Source organism: Papaver somniferum, chromosome 7 (assembly GCF_003573695.1).
Source record: "Papaver somniferum cultivar HN1 chromosome 7, ASM357369v1, whole genome shotgun sequence".
NCBI lineage: Eukaryota > Viridiplantae > Streptophyta > Magnoliopsida > Ranunculales > Papaveraceae > Papaver > Papaver somniferum.
The window spans coordinates 191,989,739-192,007,626 of NC_039364.1; the positions used below are offsets into that span (position 1 = coordinate 191,989,739).

At 36.6% G+C, this 17,888-nt stretch overlaps 2 protein-coding genes and 1 pseudogene across 2 annotated transcripts; all 3 read left to right on the top strand.

Moving 5' to 3' along the window:
* Positions 1-2,985: 2,985 nt before the first annotated feature.
* LOC113295736 lies at positions 2,986-4,053 on the top strand. The gene has a single exon (XM_026544059.1). It carries the CDS (start codon positions 2,986-2,988, stop codon positions 4,051-4,053), a length of 1,068 nt encoding a protein of 355 aa, XP_026399844.1.
* A 2,822-nt stretch (positions 4,054-6,875) lies between these two features.
* Positions 6,876-7,508, top strand: LOC113295737. Its single transcript, XM_026544060.1, has one exon. The coding sequence runs from the start codon at positions 6,876-6,878 to the stop codon at positions 7,506-7,508; it is 633 nt and encodes a 210-aa protein (XP_026399845.1).
* Positions 7,509-15,856: 8,348 nt separating this feature from the next.
* Positions 15,857-17,604, top strand: LOC113293241 (annotated as a pseudogene).
* The last annotated feature ends 284 nt before the right edge of the window (positions 17,605-17,888 follow it).

A 17,888-nucleotide genomic window follows, 5' to 3' on the forward strand; every position in this document is an offset into this window, starting at 1 on the left:
GTTGCATCTGTCGAATATCTTTAGAAAAAACAAACTTGTTATACGTCTTATAGAAACAATGGTAGATATAGACACAGTTGGGAAATATAATCATCACCTTCCATATGATTCCTGGTTTATTTTCCCTGTTGTTGGAAAATCTGGTGGTTTGGCTCTTGGGTATTTTGCAAAATCTAGTATAGAAGTTATTAGTAGCTCTCATAATATGATTCATATCATGTGTGATATAACTCCAGTAATTAAAAATTGTATTGTTACTTTTATGTATGGAGCTCTTAACATTAGTGGAATGAAAAATCAATGGAACATTCTCAGTGACATGAATGAAACAAATACTCAACCATGGTTATTATTAGGAGATTTTAATTTTATTCTACATGCTTCTGAAAAACAAGGTGGTAATATGGACAATTCTTTCCCCCCATATTTTATTAGATCTAAGCTGGTTGATATGAAAATGAATGAAGTTTTTGCTTTTGTAAATCCATATACTTGGTGCAATAGAAGATTTATAAATCATGCTGATTTGATATTTGAAAAATTGGATAGAGGTTTTTGTTAATGATGATTGGTTCTCAGTGTTGCCTCATACTCGTATTACTAATATGGCTAGGATTTTCAGATCACTGTCCTATTTTGCTTAAATGTTTTCATTTTGAACAACACCTTAATATCCCTTATAAATTCTTTAAATGTTGGAAATTAAATCCTGAGTTTAAGGGTGTTCTCACAAATACTTGGTCTAAAGAAGTAAAAGGTTCCCCAAGTTTTGCAGTTGTAGGTAAACTTAGGAACCTTAAGTATGAGCTTAACCGTTGGAATGTTTTATCTTTTGGTCATATTAAGACCACAATTGGAAGATTAAATGATGAAATTGAAAAACTGCAAGGTATGCTGTATTCCCCTACTATTGGTGATTTCATTCTTAATTATTCAAAACAATTGGATTACTGGTATGAAGTAGAAAATAGTTTTTACAAGCAAAAAGCTAGGATTGATTATTTCACGCAGTATGATAGAAACACAAATTTTTTCCATAACACTGTGAGACTTAGGAATATGTATAATACTATGCACACTGTTAAAAATGAGCAAAGAAATTGTATTGAAGGTAGGGAACAAGTTGTTTCTCTTTTTTCGAATCATTTTAAAAGAATCTTTACTTCATCAAATCCAAGAAATTTTGATTTAGATGCAGTTCTGTGTAACCTCCAACCTATAGTTACTGATGAGATAAATATGTTTTTGGTGGCTATACTTTATGAGGAGGAGATTTTTAAAACGATAAAGAACATGAAACCTTGGAAATCTCCGGGCCCGGACGGCTTTCATGCTGGTTTTTATAGGGATAATTGGAAAGAAGTTTCATCTGAGGTTGTCTTGCATGTCCAAAAAAATTTCAAGACTAAATTTCTTGTAAAGCAAATGAATCATTCTTTTATTACTCTCATTCCTAAGGTAAACAGCTCGTCTACTCCTAATGATTTCAGACCTATCAGTTTGTCTAATTGCATTTATAAAGCTATTTCAAAAAATTTAACTAATAGGCTTAAGCCACTCGTGGACTCTATTATTTCTCCTTATCAGTCGGCTTTCATAGTAGGTCGACAAATTTATGATAACATTATAATCAGTCAGGAGATTCTTCATTCTTTTAAAAAAAGAAAGAAAAAAGTTAAGAATGGATATATGGCTATTAAACTGGATCTTTCTAAGGCTTTCGATAGATTGGAATGGACTTTTATTGTTTCATTTTTTAAGTGTCTGGGTTTTTTCTGAAGATTGGTGTCAAATGATTTATCAGTGCATAAGTACTGTCTCTTACTCAGTACTGGTGAATGGCTCTCCAGGTAAGTGGTTTTTCCCTTCTCGTGGTATTAGACAGGGTGATTGCCTTTCTCCGTATATATTTATTATATGAATGGAGGTTTTATCGCAACTTCTCATAAAAGCTGAGCATGATAATCTTATTCAGGGTTTTAAATTTTTGAATGCTATGCCTACTATTTCGCATCTTTTCTTTGCCGATGATTGCATGCTTTTTTCTAAGGCTTCCTTAACTTATGCTAGGAATCTTATGAAAGTTATAGATGTCTTTGCAAAAGCTTCAGGGAAAGCCATAAACTATGATAAGTCGGGTTTCGTTACTAGTTCCAAAACTCATCAGAAACATATTAAACTTCTGGCTAAAACCTTAAAGATCAAATTTTTGAGTAATTCAGAGCAATATCTTGGTACACCCCTATTTATTAACAGAAATAAAAGTAAATCTTTTCAATTTGTTATTGAAAATTTCAACTCTAGGTTAAGCTCTTGTAAAAGAACCAATCTGAATATTGCTGGTAGAACTGTAGTTAAAAACATGTTCTATCGAGTCTTGTTGTGTATCAGATGTCTTGTTTTCCCTTACCTAAGAAGATTACTTCGAAGATTGATTCTATCCAAAGAAGATTTTGGTGGTCTAAAAAAGACCCTAGACATGCTGCTTACTTTCGTTCTTGGGGGGATATTGGTAAGTCTAAAAATTGTGGTGGTCTGGGTATAAGGAATACTTATGCCACTAACAGGGTTTTCATAAGTAAGTTAGGTTGGAGATTATTTCAAAATCCGGAACATCTTGTTTCGATATTCTTGAAAGATAAATATTTTCCTAATCAGAATCTTCTTGAAATTGATAAAGCTGCAGACTCTTCTTCTTGGATTTGGAAAGGTATAGTAAAGAGCTTAGTTTTTATTAAAGTAAACATAGTTAGGAAAATTAATGATGGTGCTTCTACTAATATCTAGCTTGATAATTGGATACCTTATGCTACTTATCCACCTGTTTCTAATAATATAAATTATAAAGATTATGGTTATGTGAAAGATCTTATTGATGTGAACAACAACTGTTGGAATCTTAATTTGTTAAATAGTTTATTTTCTCCAGAGGATGTTATTAGAATTAGAGCTATTAAGATTAATTTGCATTAGAGTGATAAAGTTATGTGGGCTCATACACATAATGGTATGTTTACTATCAAATCGGCGTATAAGGCTTATATGAATGAAAGTTGTACTAGGGAAGAAGTTTCTTTCTGGCGCAAGGTTTGGTCTTTGGAGTGTCTTACCAAAATTAAGTTCTTTATGTGGAAAATATTTTCTCATATGCTTCCTGTTAATTCCCTACTTAGTGTTTATAATCCTTCTATTGATGATATATGCCCTCTTTGCAAGAATGAAGTTGAAATTGAGTTACATTTACTAGTCCAGTGTCCGATTGCTTCATATGTTTGGTTTGGTATGTCCTTTCAGCATTTAATTTCGCCTGATCTGCAAGGGATAGATGATTATTTTCTTATGTGGTTTGAAAACGGTTTGGGTGACTCTCCTTATAATGTTAACTGGCCAAGTATTGCTTCTATTATAATGTGGTGTATCTGGAAGTTGCGTTGTGATGTGGTTTTCAGAAAGATTGCTATTGATCTAAATAAAGTTATACTAGATGTGAAAAGAATGATAAACTCATATATTAAACCTTTCATTCCTGTGAGAGATAGTAACATACATAAAAAGATCTGCAGAACTGAGGTGGAACATTTTATGTTTATTGATGGCTCTTACAAGGATTTTAATATGGGTGTTGGTATTTTCTGGTGTGATTTGGCAGGAACAATAAAAGGTTCTCGTGTTGACTTTGGGCTGATTCCAGATGCGGTTGGAGCTGAATCAAATGCACTTTTTTTGGGTATCTCTTGGGCTTTAGAGATGAATCTGTCTAGAGTCATTTTTCTTAGCGACTGTCTTCAAATGGTGGATTTTGTGAATGGAGACTGTTCAAAAGTGGGCTGGTGGAGCAGTGATGTTCTAAAGGATTGTAGGAGTTTGTTGTCTAGTAATAGTAGTTTTAAACTTATGTATATTAATCGTGTCAAAAACAATCTAGCTGATAAGCTTGCTCGTCGAGCCAGAAAGTACTGTATTAAGAATAATTGGGTTTCTTTTCCTCCTTTTTTGGATGGTCTTGTAAGGAAGGAGCCCCTAGTTGATGTCTGTACTTCACTTTTAAGTTAATCCCAGGTGGTTTTTCTCAGCAAAAAAAAAGTATAGGTTTGAAATTAGCTTATTTTTATTTGGAGTAAAGCACTGCAGCTCAGTCATTTCCCATTTGACAGATGTTGCTCTTTCTAAGTGACAGTTTATTTTTGCCTTATTCATCTTTGGTTGATAAAGATGGGTTAATCCTCATCTCTCCTAAGTGAAGATTATTGATTACTTGATCATATTAGGATATTGTGCAGAATTATGTTTTCTTTTACCTTTTTTTTTTTGGGCGGGGGAGCTAAATCCGCGGTTGATCCGCATCCGGCTCGTATCACCGTTTATCCGTGGATGTCAAATCCGCGGATGATTGGGCCGGACACGGTTGGATTTTCCAAATCCGCAACTTTGATGGATCGGACGCGGGTGACCCCTAATCCGCATCCGTCCGTTGCACACCCTAGTCCTACCCAACGAATCACAACTAAACTGGGTCTATAGATACGTTATGGGCTTATACACGTTTACATTCTTATAGGTCGAGTATAACTAAAAAAAGTCCATTAATGAAACCCTAGATCGTATATAAGTAGACTAGGGAATGACCCGTACCAAAATGGCACGGGCTGTTTCACAGAATAATCGGCTGAGGTTGGTATAATTTGGTAGGTGGGGTGCCTACTTTGGTTTTAATATCATGTTTTTTTTACTGAATTATTATGACGTCGCCTATTGTTTTGTCCTTTTTATGCATATAAGTTGCATATTCTAATTTTTCTAAGTTATGTATCCAGTGAAATTTATAAATCTACAATATGAGGATCTATCTTCTTTTTACAAAAAAAAAAAAAAAGAAAAAGAATTGCTCCTAAAACACTATAAAATGTTACCACGATAAGAAGAAACATGGCTCTTTGAGCCCATGACTTAGACTCTTTGGTGCTACCCTTAATCTACTATTGTGACCCAAAATTCACTGTCTAACAAAAAAAAGGAAAAAAAATAGAACATCGGACACCAAACATCGATCTTTACCGCTTGTATAGGATATATCTTTTCTTAAGCTCTTGTTCCTCATTCCTCCAATATTGGAAGTAAGGGTTTATGGAAATTAAAAAGGATAGCTAGCCGAAACTCCTAAAAATTCAAAGCATGCTGGACCACGACGGCAGGTTAGATAGACGATGTAGTTCACAACCATATTGAACTCTGAAACTTAAATTTTGGTAGTGATAAAAGCGGTACGGGAAAATTAAGTTGTTCCCACATGGACATATCCTACCAATCAAAACAGACATTCATAAACGACTAAAAATTTAGAGGCATATATAATGCCAACAGTAAATTATATATTTTAAAAACCCAACATACCACATTTTGTAGCCTTTTCAGGCATCATACTGGTTGTAATTGAGAATCAAATGAAACCACAAATCGAACTCAAGTTACATAAGATTTGATTGAGAAAACTTGTATGGATGTTTAACACTTACTTCCTTACATGTTCAGGTACGAATATGTTGAGTAATTTCTTTGACACCATAGTTGTGGTCGCTGAAGAAACTCACCATTTGGTTGGAAAGATAGGCTTCATCTTAATTGAAATATGATCTTACATCTTTCCTAGAAAACATCTGATGGTATACTTTACACATCAAGTACAGACTTCATTTACCTTAAACAACACCACCTTGCCTCAAAAATGAGTAGGATTTGGTAAGTTTTTTTAAATACAAAGATTGATTCTAGTAGATTCTCTCCGTAAAGTCGAATAGAAATCCTTCCCTAGAGTACTTGGGATAAAAACACAAACATGATAACAAAATGGTTTCTAACAACAAAGTACCATAGAATGGTACAAATTGGAATGTGCACGGTCCACCCTTTTTTAACACTAATCTTATGGTCCATTTTTGTTGACCTCATCCCAATTAAACTGAGCATATCTACTACATCCATAAGGCAAGTTCCTGGAAACTACAACACTTAGACAGGTATAATGAAGTAAGTTTGGTCGACATTCTGTCATCTAGAAGGAATGCCATCAAATGGATTTATAACCATTTTGATTTTTGATCTTCTTCATGGGAGAGTAAGAGTTTTTTGTTTAACATTAATGGAGAGCTTCTCCAATGGAATGTGTGTGGGGAAAAAAGTCTTCATCCACGTAGGATATAAATCCATATTTCCTAAAATCTTTCTCCAACCCTAACCTCTTCAACAAACATGGAGATGACATGGCATATTTTTTTGTAGACATCCTCTAGCTCGACCTGTTGTTTCAGAGGTTCACCAAGAGGATTTGTATCAATCCTAATCAGCATTTTTATTATTAAAAATAATTATTAATCAAAAAATAGGTTAACGATATATATCGTTTCTCCTTCCAGAACGAAGTTGTTCTTCCCCTTTTCATTATTTCTCCCTTGTTTTTTCAAGCAAAGCCAGAATACCATCTCGTACGTATTGGGTATTAATCGGGTATCTATGCTTTCCTCTTTTTATCAATAACTCTTCTTTTACAGATTAATTGAATCTCCATGATGATATCCAGATCAATATTATAGCTTGTTACAGTATTTTATTTCTTTGAAAAATTAGAGTTAATGTAATGGTATAAGACCATTCAACTGTCTACCAATCTACGTTGTTACCGATTTTGCCTCAAAGTTTAGAGAGAAAGTTATGCCGATTTGATTTGTATTTTTGATGTTTCTTTCTAACAGTAGAATAATAAGTCCATGATATCACTTACTTTAACGTTGATATGTAATATGATTACATTTGATTTCAAGTTGTATAATATTTATTGATCTTTGAGCATATACAACATTTTTTTAGGTTGAATATCCGTGATGGCATCAGCAAAACATCCATATGACAGTGATAGTTCGTCTTCTGGTAATGAATCAGATGGGGATGATTCATTATCTGTTTTTCGGAGCTTTAGAAAGAAACAACGGTTTGGCGACAACTTAGACAGTACTACTGAAATGAAGAAATCAACTGGAATTATCACCTCCATTGTTCCAGCCATGGTTGCAACTACGATGATAAACGTGAAGGGGCCTCATGGTGGATCAGTTTTGGTTAGAAGATACATCGAACGTGATAGAAATGTTCATCATAATTTAATTATCAAAGATTATTTCAGTCGTGGGGAGTCGAAATATCCACCAAGTTATTTTCGTCGTCGCTATCGGATGGACATTGATCTATTCAAGCGTATTTTACGTGGAATTCATTACCATGACGACTACTTTACACAAAGGGTTGATGCCGCTAAGAAGTATGGTTTGAGTCCTCTGCAAAAGATGATGGCCTCAGTGAAAATGCTTGCATATGGTTGCCCAGCTGATTCTGTTGATGAATATATTCAGATTGGTGAAAGTACTGCAATTGAATGCCTGAAACGCTTTTGTGATGCTATAATTGGTGTTTTTGAGGAACAATACTTAAGAAAACCAAATGAAGCTGACATCAAATAGTTGCTTAAAGAAGGAGAAGAACGTGGTTTTCCCGGAATGCTCGACAGTCTTGATTGTATGCACTGGCCTTGGAGGAATTTCCCTGTGGCATGGCATGGTACACACACAAATGGTTTTAAAAAGGTTCCAACTTTAATTTTAGAGGCAGTGGAATCTCAAAGTCTTTGGATATGGCATGCATTCTTTGGCATGGCTGGTTCAAATAATGATCTTTCTATTTTGGACAGATCACCTTTATTTGATGACATAGTTAATGGTGTTGCCCCACCATGTAACTTTGTTGTTCAAGATCATCAATACGATATGGGATATTATCTTTCTGATGGAATTTATCCTCAGTATGCAACTCTAATCCAAACTCTTTCCAGTCCGACTAGGCCTAAAGAGAGGTTTTTTCAAGAACGTCAAGAAGTTGTACAAAAAGATGTGGAACGAGCATTTGGAGTACTGCAAGCAAGGTGGCATATGTCAAGGGGCCGACACGTATGTGGAATGTAAAAGATATTGGGAAGATCATGAAGACTTGTATCATTTTGCATAATATGATCATTGAGCATGAGCGTCAACAAGGAGTAGACCCTGAAAGTTGGAGGCCTCTTCCAGACGAAAATGTTGAACCTGTTGTTCCACATCATGACTATACATTTTTAGTCGATAACATGATTAATCGAATAAGGCGGGTTCGAGACAAGGAAGTGCACAACGAGCTGAAGATCGATCTCATTAACCACTTATGGGATCAATTTGGAGATTCAGGAAATTAACTGTGGGGTTCCTTTATTTGCAGCATAGGAGTTGCTGGTGTTTTATTTGTTTTTGGAATAAAGATGTTGGTTACATCCTAGACTAGAGTTATTATTGAGAGTCCCTTATTAAGTATTGTTATTGCAGTTTTCCCTTTATTTCATTTATGGATAATCAGTTTTTTTCAGATGATTGTAATTTTTTTTTACAATTTTATGCAGAAGTCGTGATTTCTTATATGATTCGTTTTTTTACTGTCAGCATTTGCCGCAGGGTTGGTAGTTTTATTTGCAGGACTGAAAGATTGTTTGAAGGACTGAAATTATAAGTAACCCCGTTAATTGTTTGCAAGTGTCTAGATTTGTTGCAGGCAAAGAATTTACGGTTGCTCTGACACCTCATAATATGCAGGAGGATGTGAAATTCGCTTTTGTCTTATGGGATTTTTTCCCATGGGAAAATGTCTTTGGCATAGATATGGCATAGGAAAGAAAGGTAATTCTCGGTTTTCTTGTGCAGTGTTAAGCACCTAACTACAACTTGCTACTTTTGAACTTATAATCCTTCTTAGCCTTGAAATGCGTGAGAATAGTCAGTACACCACCACACTACAGCTTGCTAGAGTTCAGGTAACAGCCTTGAATGGAAACAACATTTGTGGTTTATTTTCCTTGAAGTGTCATGTAGCTAGATAGAAGGTCAATTAGACAAGTTGCAGATAACATAAACTATCATTTATACAATCTCACCAAGTGTGCATATATAGAAAATAAAAAACAACATTGAAAGCATTGATTAATGAAACTCAATTTTATTAAAGATCAGCTAGAAAACATTATGTTTCGACACCAGATGGACTGTTCAGGATCACCACAATAGTGACCTTACTGCAGGTACTAAACCATAGAATGCTAGGCTAAGACTCAATCAATCAAAGAAAACAACTTACTAAAGGAAATCTAACCTAAGACTTACTCAATTTAAGGAAACAACTAACTAAACAAGAAATAAACTAACACCTGCATACTAAAATTTAAATCATCAACCAGTCATCCCCAAGAGACCTTCCTCTTCCCATACCTTTATAATTTTCGCCTGCATTTGTTCATAAACCTTCCGTATGGCGGGTTGAAGAGGAGCAAGATCAGTTGTCATAATGTGCTCGCATTCCTTTCGCTTCCCTAGTTATTTGTTTCTGCCTTTGAGGTTCTTCTTTTAATTGTTGATCCTTTTCTTTCAGTTCCAATTCCTTTTTCATCAATAGCTCCATCAGTTCATGGTATTTTTTATCCTTTTCTTTCTTTAATTCCAGTTCTTGTTGAGTAAGCAAGTATTGATTTTCAATTGTAGACTGGAAACTACTCAGTGTGCCTGCAATATTCTTCTGCTCGTGTGCTTTTTGAAGTTTAGTTTTGCTAGTGATTTTACCCGGTGGACGAGCAACTCCTTGTTCGGCATCAATGTTCTCAGTATCCACATCTGTGACACCATCGGGAAGTGAAGAAGTAAGTGATGTCTGCGCTAAACTATCAGCAAGACCTTCACCTGCAGTCTTCTTTTCTTTCTTTGAAGTTCCAGTATTAGTGAGTTGAAGTGAACACCACTTGGGATTTTCTTTCAGAATTTCCCAACAGTGTTCAAATTTGAATGTTGATCCATCCCTAGTCTCCTTGTAAAGTTTCAGTGCATCTCGTTTCTGCAAATGCAGATGCAACAACAATCGATTAAAATATATTATCATCGAATCCATAGACTGTGTAAGTTACAGTGCATCATATTAAATGGAAAATTATCTTCATACCAAGTTTTCAACGGAGAAACTTAAAGAGTTATGCCTAGCAAACACGTTGATAACATACGTTCCTCTTACATAATTTTAAACTGCAAATTATAAAAGAAAAATATAAAATAAGAAGAATGAATATCTTACCACATTCTCAATCGAGACTCCACTTTTTGGAGCTCTCTCTATAGATTCATATGCAGCATCAAACTTAGTTACAGCAGCTTGGATCAGACCCCAACGGCATGATAAGCCATTGCCTTTTCGAGACTCATCATAAGTTCCCATATTCTCCCTCTAAGCAACCAAAATACGATTCCACATTCTTTGACTTGTCTGATCCTTCCCTACAATCGAATCGACTGAGACGTAGAGATATGCCTTTGTCAGTGCGATGTCTTCAGCTGGCGTCCAAAGTCGACGAGGAAGATTGGAAGATTGGATTGGTTAAGGATTCTTTCCCTTTCCTTTCTTTTTTGTTACTGAAGTTCTTAACTATTGAGTTTGGAAAGGGGGAAATGGGGCATTCATATGACTTTGAAAGGAATACCCAACCCCATGTGGTTGTTCAACAGTCGATGAAAACGGACCACTGAATTGATTCATACCAAAAGGAGGGTATTGTATAGGAAATTGTGGTTGTTGGCTGGAATGATGATAGTGGGTTTGTGGGGTTACAAACACATTATCCGGATCAGGAGAAGTTGCAGGAACATGAACATTTTCATTTTCCTTGTTTGTTTGTTGACACTCGATTGACATAGGGTCTGACATACTTCACCAACAACTGCGCAAAACTTGAAATATTAGATTCATGCATAGTACAGACAAACCCCAGCATACAAACAACTAAAAATACAACCAAATATTAGATCATGATATAATCCCTGATATTAGATTTTAATGAGTTTCTCCTTAAGAGAACACAAAAATCAACCAGGAAAACAAACTAAAAACTAAAAAAATATTATGAAAAATTCAGATGTACAACTTTGTTACTTTGAATATGCAACAAAACTTTAATCAATATATAGGTTGATTACATCTCATCCAAGGAAAAAACTGGATGATAATTAAATCTACCGGATCTAAACAAAAACATATGATAATCAAAAACTGAAAGAACAGCAGAAAAACAAAAAATTGAATCTCACCAAACTTTTCTCTCTATCTTAATTTCTATGAAGCGATTGAATAAAGAAGAGAACAGATGAAATAGGGTTTGCATATTTTCATCTATTTATAGGCAAATCAAGATAACTCATGACCTAGTTTGTGGAGGGAATTCTGTTTACCAGATTTGTTATGCCGCCAAAATAATGGAGGGAGTTTTCCCGCGGCTGCGTAATGGATAATCTCTATGATTATCAAATAAAAAATTTCATTAAAAAAATCAATATTTACAGCTCGGCAAAGAAAGGTTCAGAATACAATAGGGTTGGAGAAAGATTTTTTTTCATTCCTTATATTTAGGGAAAATTGTTAAAATATAGGATAAAGGATGTCTACCCACGATGCCACATATGAAGATGACCACACTAATCAGAATGTTATCCATGCCTACATCACTCCAACTCAACCTCATCTCACACCTCCTTGGATGTTTACTGGAATATATGGACCTCCACAACCTGCACCAAGACATGTTTTTTGGCAAAGCTTTGATGACTTGATCTCTCCACCAACCATTCCTTGGCTCCTTATGGGAGACTTCAACGAAATTATTGACCAACAAGAAAAGAAAGGAGGCAGGCCTGTCACCAATGGTCGGGTTAGATTGTTCAATAATTTCATAAACTCTCATGGCCTTATTGATTTGGGATTTCAGGGAGACTCTTTAACCTGTACCAACAATCAAATGGATGGTAACTTCATCATGGAAAGGCTCGACAGAGGCCTTGCAACACAACTTTGGCTAAATAATCACCCTCAATCACTTCTCAGACATCTCCCAAGAATTGGATCAGACCATGCCCCACTTCTGCTCAATGAAAAAGAAATTGCAAGAAATTACACAAAACATTTCTGAGTTGAACACTTGTGGTTTCTTCATCCACAAATGAAGGACGTAGTGCTTACAACCTGGCAACAACAATTTTCTCAAGAGGAGGCCGCCTCTGTAGGACAGAAGCTTCTTACAAGAATGCAAGAAACTGCATTGGCTTTGCAAAAATGGCACAAACAAACTTTTGGGCATCTACCAGATCTCCTAAAAGAAGAGGAATTTCAAATACAACTGGCTCAGTCCAAATGTGTAAAAACAACAGGCACGGAACTATTTTTTTAGCTGCAACAGGAAAGAGAGACTAGGAATTCGCACCTCATGCTACTGCACTGCCATGACCAATATTGGAAATAAAGAACTAGAATTGATTGGTTGAACAATGGCGACATCAACACCAGATTTTTCCATACAAAAGCTACAATCAACAACAGAATCAATCATATTCACCAGCTACAGGATGCAAACCAAAGATGGGTGTACAACCAAAGACAAATAGTTATACTAATGATACATCACTACAAACAGCAATACGTGGCTGCACCATCTACGATAGACTTGGAACTGTTTGCCAAAGTTACACCTAGAATCTCACAATTTCACTGCAACCGGTTAATGAAGCCGCCAACCTTTGAGGAAATTCACAAAGCATTGCAAAGTATTGGTTCTGAGAAAGCTCCAGGGCCGGATGGTTTTACAAGTAAGTTTTTCAAGACATTTTGGGATACAACTCAACCTCAAATTTGTGACCTTGCAACCAATTTTTTTGAAAATGTGGAACTTGAAAACCCATTCAACCACACAAATATTACCCTCATACCAAAATCAGATAACCCAATTTCGGTTAATGATTATAGACCCATTGGCTTGTGCAATGTGGTCTATAAGATCATTTCCAAACTGCTGGTAGATAGGTTGAGACCAATTCTTCAATTTCTTGTCAGTCTGTACCAGAGTGCTTTTGTGCCTAATCGAGCAATTCATGATAACATAGCTATAGCCACTAAGATTTTTCATCACATCTGATCCTCACCTCCTACAAAAAACCCAAAAATTGCCATGAAACTGGACATCAAGAAAGCCTATGACAGCCTAGATTGGGGTTTTATCAAGCAGACGCTAAACTCACTAGGTTTTCCAGCCAAGTTTGTGGAATACATCATGCTGTGTATAACTTCAGTGACGTATGCTATCAACATCAATGGTAATCTACAGGGACACATCAAGCCAACAAGGGGACTCAGGCAGGGTGACCCACTGTCACCATACATATTCATCTTGTGCGCTGAGATCCTATCCACCAATTTGGCCACTCTGGAAAATGCGGGAAAACTGAAAGGGTTATATATTTCGTCAAACAGCCCGCCAATTCTTCATTTTATGTATGCAGATGACTTACTTATTTCTTGTTCAGCGAATCAGGAAACATGCGACAACTTGAACAAAGTGTTACACAGCTACTCTGCCTCAGCAGGACAGGCAATAAACTTACAGAAATCGGTCATTATACATCACCCAAACACCCCTCCAAGTGTTCAACATTGGCTGACTCAGATGTTCAACATTCCAACAACGGCAAATCCTCCTAAATACTTGGGAGTGGATTTTAAGATTGGACGAAACTCGTCACCAATTTTTTCTCAACTGCTTCAAAGATTGGAAAGGAAAGCGAAAGGGCGGATGGCAAAATGTCTCAACCAGGCGGGAAGATGGTTACTCATAAACTCAAGCCTAATTCCTACAGCCAATCACATTATCCAAACGCAGTTGCTGCCGGTCCATGTTCACCAAAAAATAGACAAGATTGCGAGGAATTTTTTTAGGGTCATGATAAGGCGACAAAGAAGTTGCATATGGTAGGCAAAGAGAAGCTTCACCTACCAATAAAACAGGGAGGTTTGGGAATCGGAAATGCCAGGAAACACAACTTTGCACTTTTGGGAAAGCGAGTCTGGCAAATTCATAAAAAACCAAACACAATTTGCAACACTCTCTATCGAAGCAAATACTTGGGCATGGAATCGATCTTGAGAAGACTGCAACCTCCACGGGCAAATGCCAGCCCGACATGGAAAAATATTACAAAAATATCCCATTTTGTGCAGGAAAATTTTGTTGTCCAGATTGGGGATGGAAATTTTACTACTATTAAAGAAAAGTGGATACCACTGCATGAAAGTATACCAAACTTGGGACATATGGGCGACAATCTAGTAAGTTCTCTGATGGTACCACACTCTTTCAATTGGAATACTGAATTGTTGGATAATATTTTCCCCACTAGCATCAGTAGTGCAATACGAGCCATTCATATTCCAAATCCACCTTCTCCGGATAAACCAATTTGGCCTCATGCCAAAAAGGGGCAGTACACGGTTAAAAGCGGTTATGCGATGCTTCTCAAAAATACAACCGCAACAACCAACCAACCTCCACAGATGAGTGCAACCAACATGGAGAAAAAGTACAACACTCTTTGGAAAGCAGACTGCCCCCAAAAAATCAGACTTTTCCTCTGGAAAGTCAGCCACAATGGTCTACCAACGTTTGATGCTCTGCATTATAGACACATAACCACCTCCAACATGTGTCCTATCTGCAACCAACATCCAGAACGGTGCAACACTGCCTTTTTGACTGCCCACGAGCGAGGGAGACTTGGCAAATGATGTGTAGGCATGTAAACAGCTTGGCCAGCCAATACAATGTTTACAACAGCATTGCACTACCACCTCACTCGTGGCCAACAATCATTGCTCAGCAATAACATTGCGCTAGAAGCCAATCTGGGAACCAAGGGTTAGGTGGAAGAACAACAATACCAGCTCTGATACAACAACCTGTCAACTTTGAGTCTTTTCTGGAAATGCACACAAGGAAGGAGGATTTCACGTTGGCTTGTTATACAATGTGGAATATTTGGTTAGCAAGAAATGCTAAGGTCTACAACAACATAGTGCAAACACCGAAACAAATATTTCATATAGCCTTACTCCTCAGCCATGAATACAAATGAGCAGTCCAACACAATATTTGCAACCAACACGCTACACAATAACAACAACGGAAAAGGTCGGCAACGATTTGGGTTCAATAGAAGGCCCCCCAGAACCAATGGCTCAAAATCAACACTGATGTAGCGTCCAAAATGAACAATCAAGGAGAACCAGAGATGGCTGGAGCGGATTGGATCTGCAGAAATGAACATGGTACAGTGATTATGGCTATGGCAACACCACTTGGAAAAACGACAACAATCGTGGAAGAGACATGGGAATTACTACTAGTTGTGAGGATGGCGGCCCTCAAAGAATGGAACACCATCCAATTCGAAACGGACTCAACGGCGCTGTTAACACTTGTCTCGAAGGACCCCTATGAGGCACCTTGGATCATACGAACTTTGTTATAAGAAATACAACAACATCTCCGTTTACTACAGGCTTATGTGATAACACACACATATAGGGAAGCGAATCAAGCGGCGGATGGACTTGCAGACTTTGCAGGAAAAATATAATTACAACACGGGATTGGAATCAGTAACAGAACACCAACCCACATATAGGAACACACTCTCCCTGATTTCCTTAATGTAATTGTTATGAATGACTCGGTGGGGACTCGTTACCCAAGATAAATTCCTGTTTATTAATAATGAAACTTCTTCTTTTCAAGAAGAAAAAGAAAGAAAAGACTTGGCTAGGATAACCGACCACCGTTGGATTTAAGGTGTAAGATGAAACCTGGGAGGGTGAGGGAAAATCCTAGCCGCCACTTAGAAAAACGGATATATCTCAGCCGTTCCATGACACACCAAACCCTCCTGTCATATGAGCATTGATTGAAATAGGGTTTCGATTCTTCTCCTCCAACACGAAGGTATAACCTATTATCTTCCGGCCATTACAGCAGAGCCGAAAATCATCAGAATCATCAGCGAAATTGAAGACCATCTTGTCTAGTGAAACCATGGATATACCAGATGGAGTGAAAATCAATGTGAAAGCAAAGATGATCGAGGTTGAAGGACCAAGAGGAAAGTTGATCAGAAACTTTAAGCATCTGAACTTAGATTTTCAGCTTATCAAGAATGATGAAACTGGGAAGAAACAGCTTAAAGTTGATGCTTGGTTTGGATCCAGAAAGACTTCTGCTTCAATTAGAACTGCACTTTCTCATGTTAACAATCTTATTACTGGTGTTACTAAAGGGTACCGTTACAAGATGAGATTCGTGTATGCCCATTTTCCCATCAACGCTTCAATCACCAACTGAAACAAGGGTATTGAGATCCGTAACTTTCTTGGAGAGAAAAAGGTATAATCTCTTCTTCTTCTTTTTTTCTTTTCTTTTTTTTTTGTTATATTTTCTATCAATATGTTTAGTTCGAACTTGATCGTTATGGATGAAATGATCTGTGCTGTGATTTTGATTTTTAGGGTTTTTGATTTTTTGGCTGTGTTTCTGATTTAGGGTTTTGCTAGAATCTTATGTTGGTATTAGATTCGCAATATCCTTATATGGTTGGTAGGTGTATGTGATTTGTTGGAGTGTTTTTGTATTTTGTTATTCATATGGTTGAATTGTTTTTGATATCATGATATTGGTTGTAGAAGTCGGATGAAATTTATAGGTGTTTCATGAAAGCGTATCTTAGGTAATATGTAGTTCACAGGTAGCTTCTGTTTTCATGGGACCAGCTAAACTAACATATATCTACCAATCTTATGTCATTATTGTTAGGTCATAGGCTTATAAGCAATTGTTTAGTTGATTTTGTTTCTTGAAATTTTGTCGAATATGTATGAATGGAGCATGAATGCTGCACTGAGTTCTTGCTGGGTCTTCCCCTTTGTGAATTAGATTGATTTCTGAGATATCCAAGTGTCATTGTACTTGAGAAAAAACTGTTTGTATCTGGTTTGCTTGTTTTTAAGAAATGCAAGTATAACTTCTGATGGTTTTCACTGTTTGTTGGCACTTTTAATTATGAACCACTGGAATTTTAATAGTCAAGTATTTCAGTTTTGCTAATTAGATTATTGTTTGTTTTTCGTCTTTCAGGTGCGGAAGGTTGATATGCTTGATGGAGTTAGTATTGTCAGGTCAGAGAAGGTCAAGGATGAGCTTGTGTTGGATGGTAATGATGTTGAGCTCGTCTCCAGGTCTTGTGCCTTGATCAACCAGGTATATTCTTAGACTTTTTCTCTTTGAATGTAATTTGTGAATCATGTTGATGCTGAATGTCATGGTTATTGGTTTTTGTTGACAGAAATGCCATGTGAAGAACAAGGATATCAGGAAGTTTTTGGATGGTATCTATGTCAGCGAGAAAGGGACTGTTGAGGTTGAAGAATAGATTTGTGTTACAGCGCTATTGGTTTTGTCTTCAGAAGGTTTTCCTCCCTCCAATACGTCATACTTAGTTTGTTACTTAAACTAGTATAAGTTGACATCCATTTTAAAGATTGTTATTTCTTTTTGAGGTTAAAATTTTTGCGGTACTGATAGTAGTAGCTTAATGTATGGCTGGGCAATTATCAGAGAATTCCTCCAACTTAATTATGTTTTGGATGAGTAAATCAAAACTTTTTCTGGTTGTGCTAAGTCTGATATTTCTGATGTATGTTTGTTTCATGATTTGTCAAAATTCTGGCATTTGGTAGGTAACCCAGTTGCATCATTTTTTTTCTCGGTGGATAAAAATCTTGTCTGCAGTGTGTACCATGAGGCTTTATAATCTAATGAATCTTATCGCTAGTTGTGAAACCCTCTAGTGTCTTGTTAGCTCTCAGTGGATAAAAAATCTTGTCTGCAGTGTGTACCATGAGGCTTGATAATCTAATGA

Coding starts and splice junctions, on each gene's coding strand:
- LOC113295736 (XM_026544059.1), top strand. CDS start 2,986: ATGTGGGCTCATACACATAATGGTATGTTTACTATCAAATCGGCGTAT.
- LOC113295737 (XM_026544060.1), top strand. CDS start 6,876: ATGGCATCAGCAAAACATCCATATGACAGTGATAGTTCGTCTTCTGGT.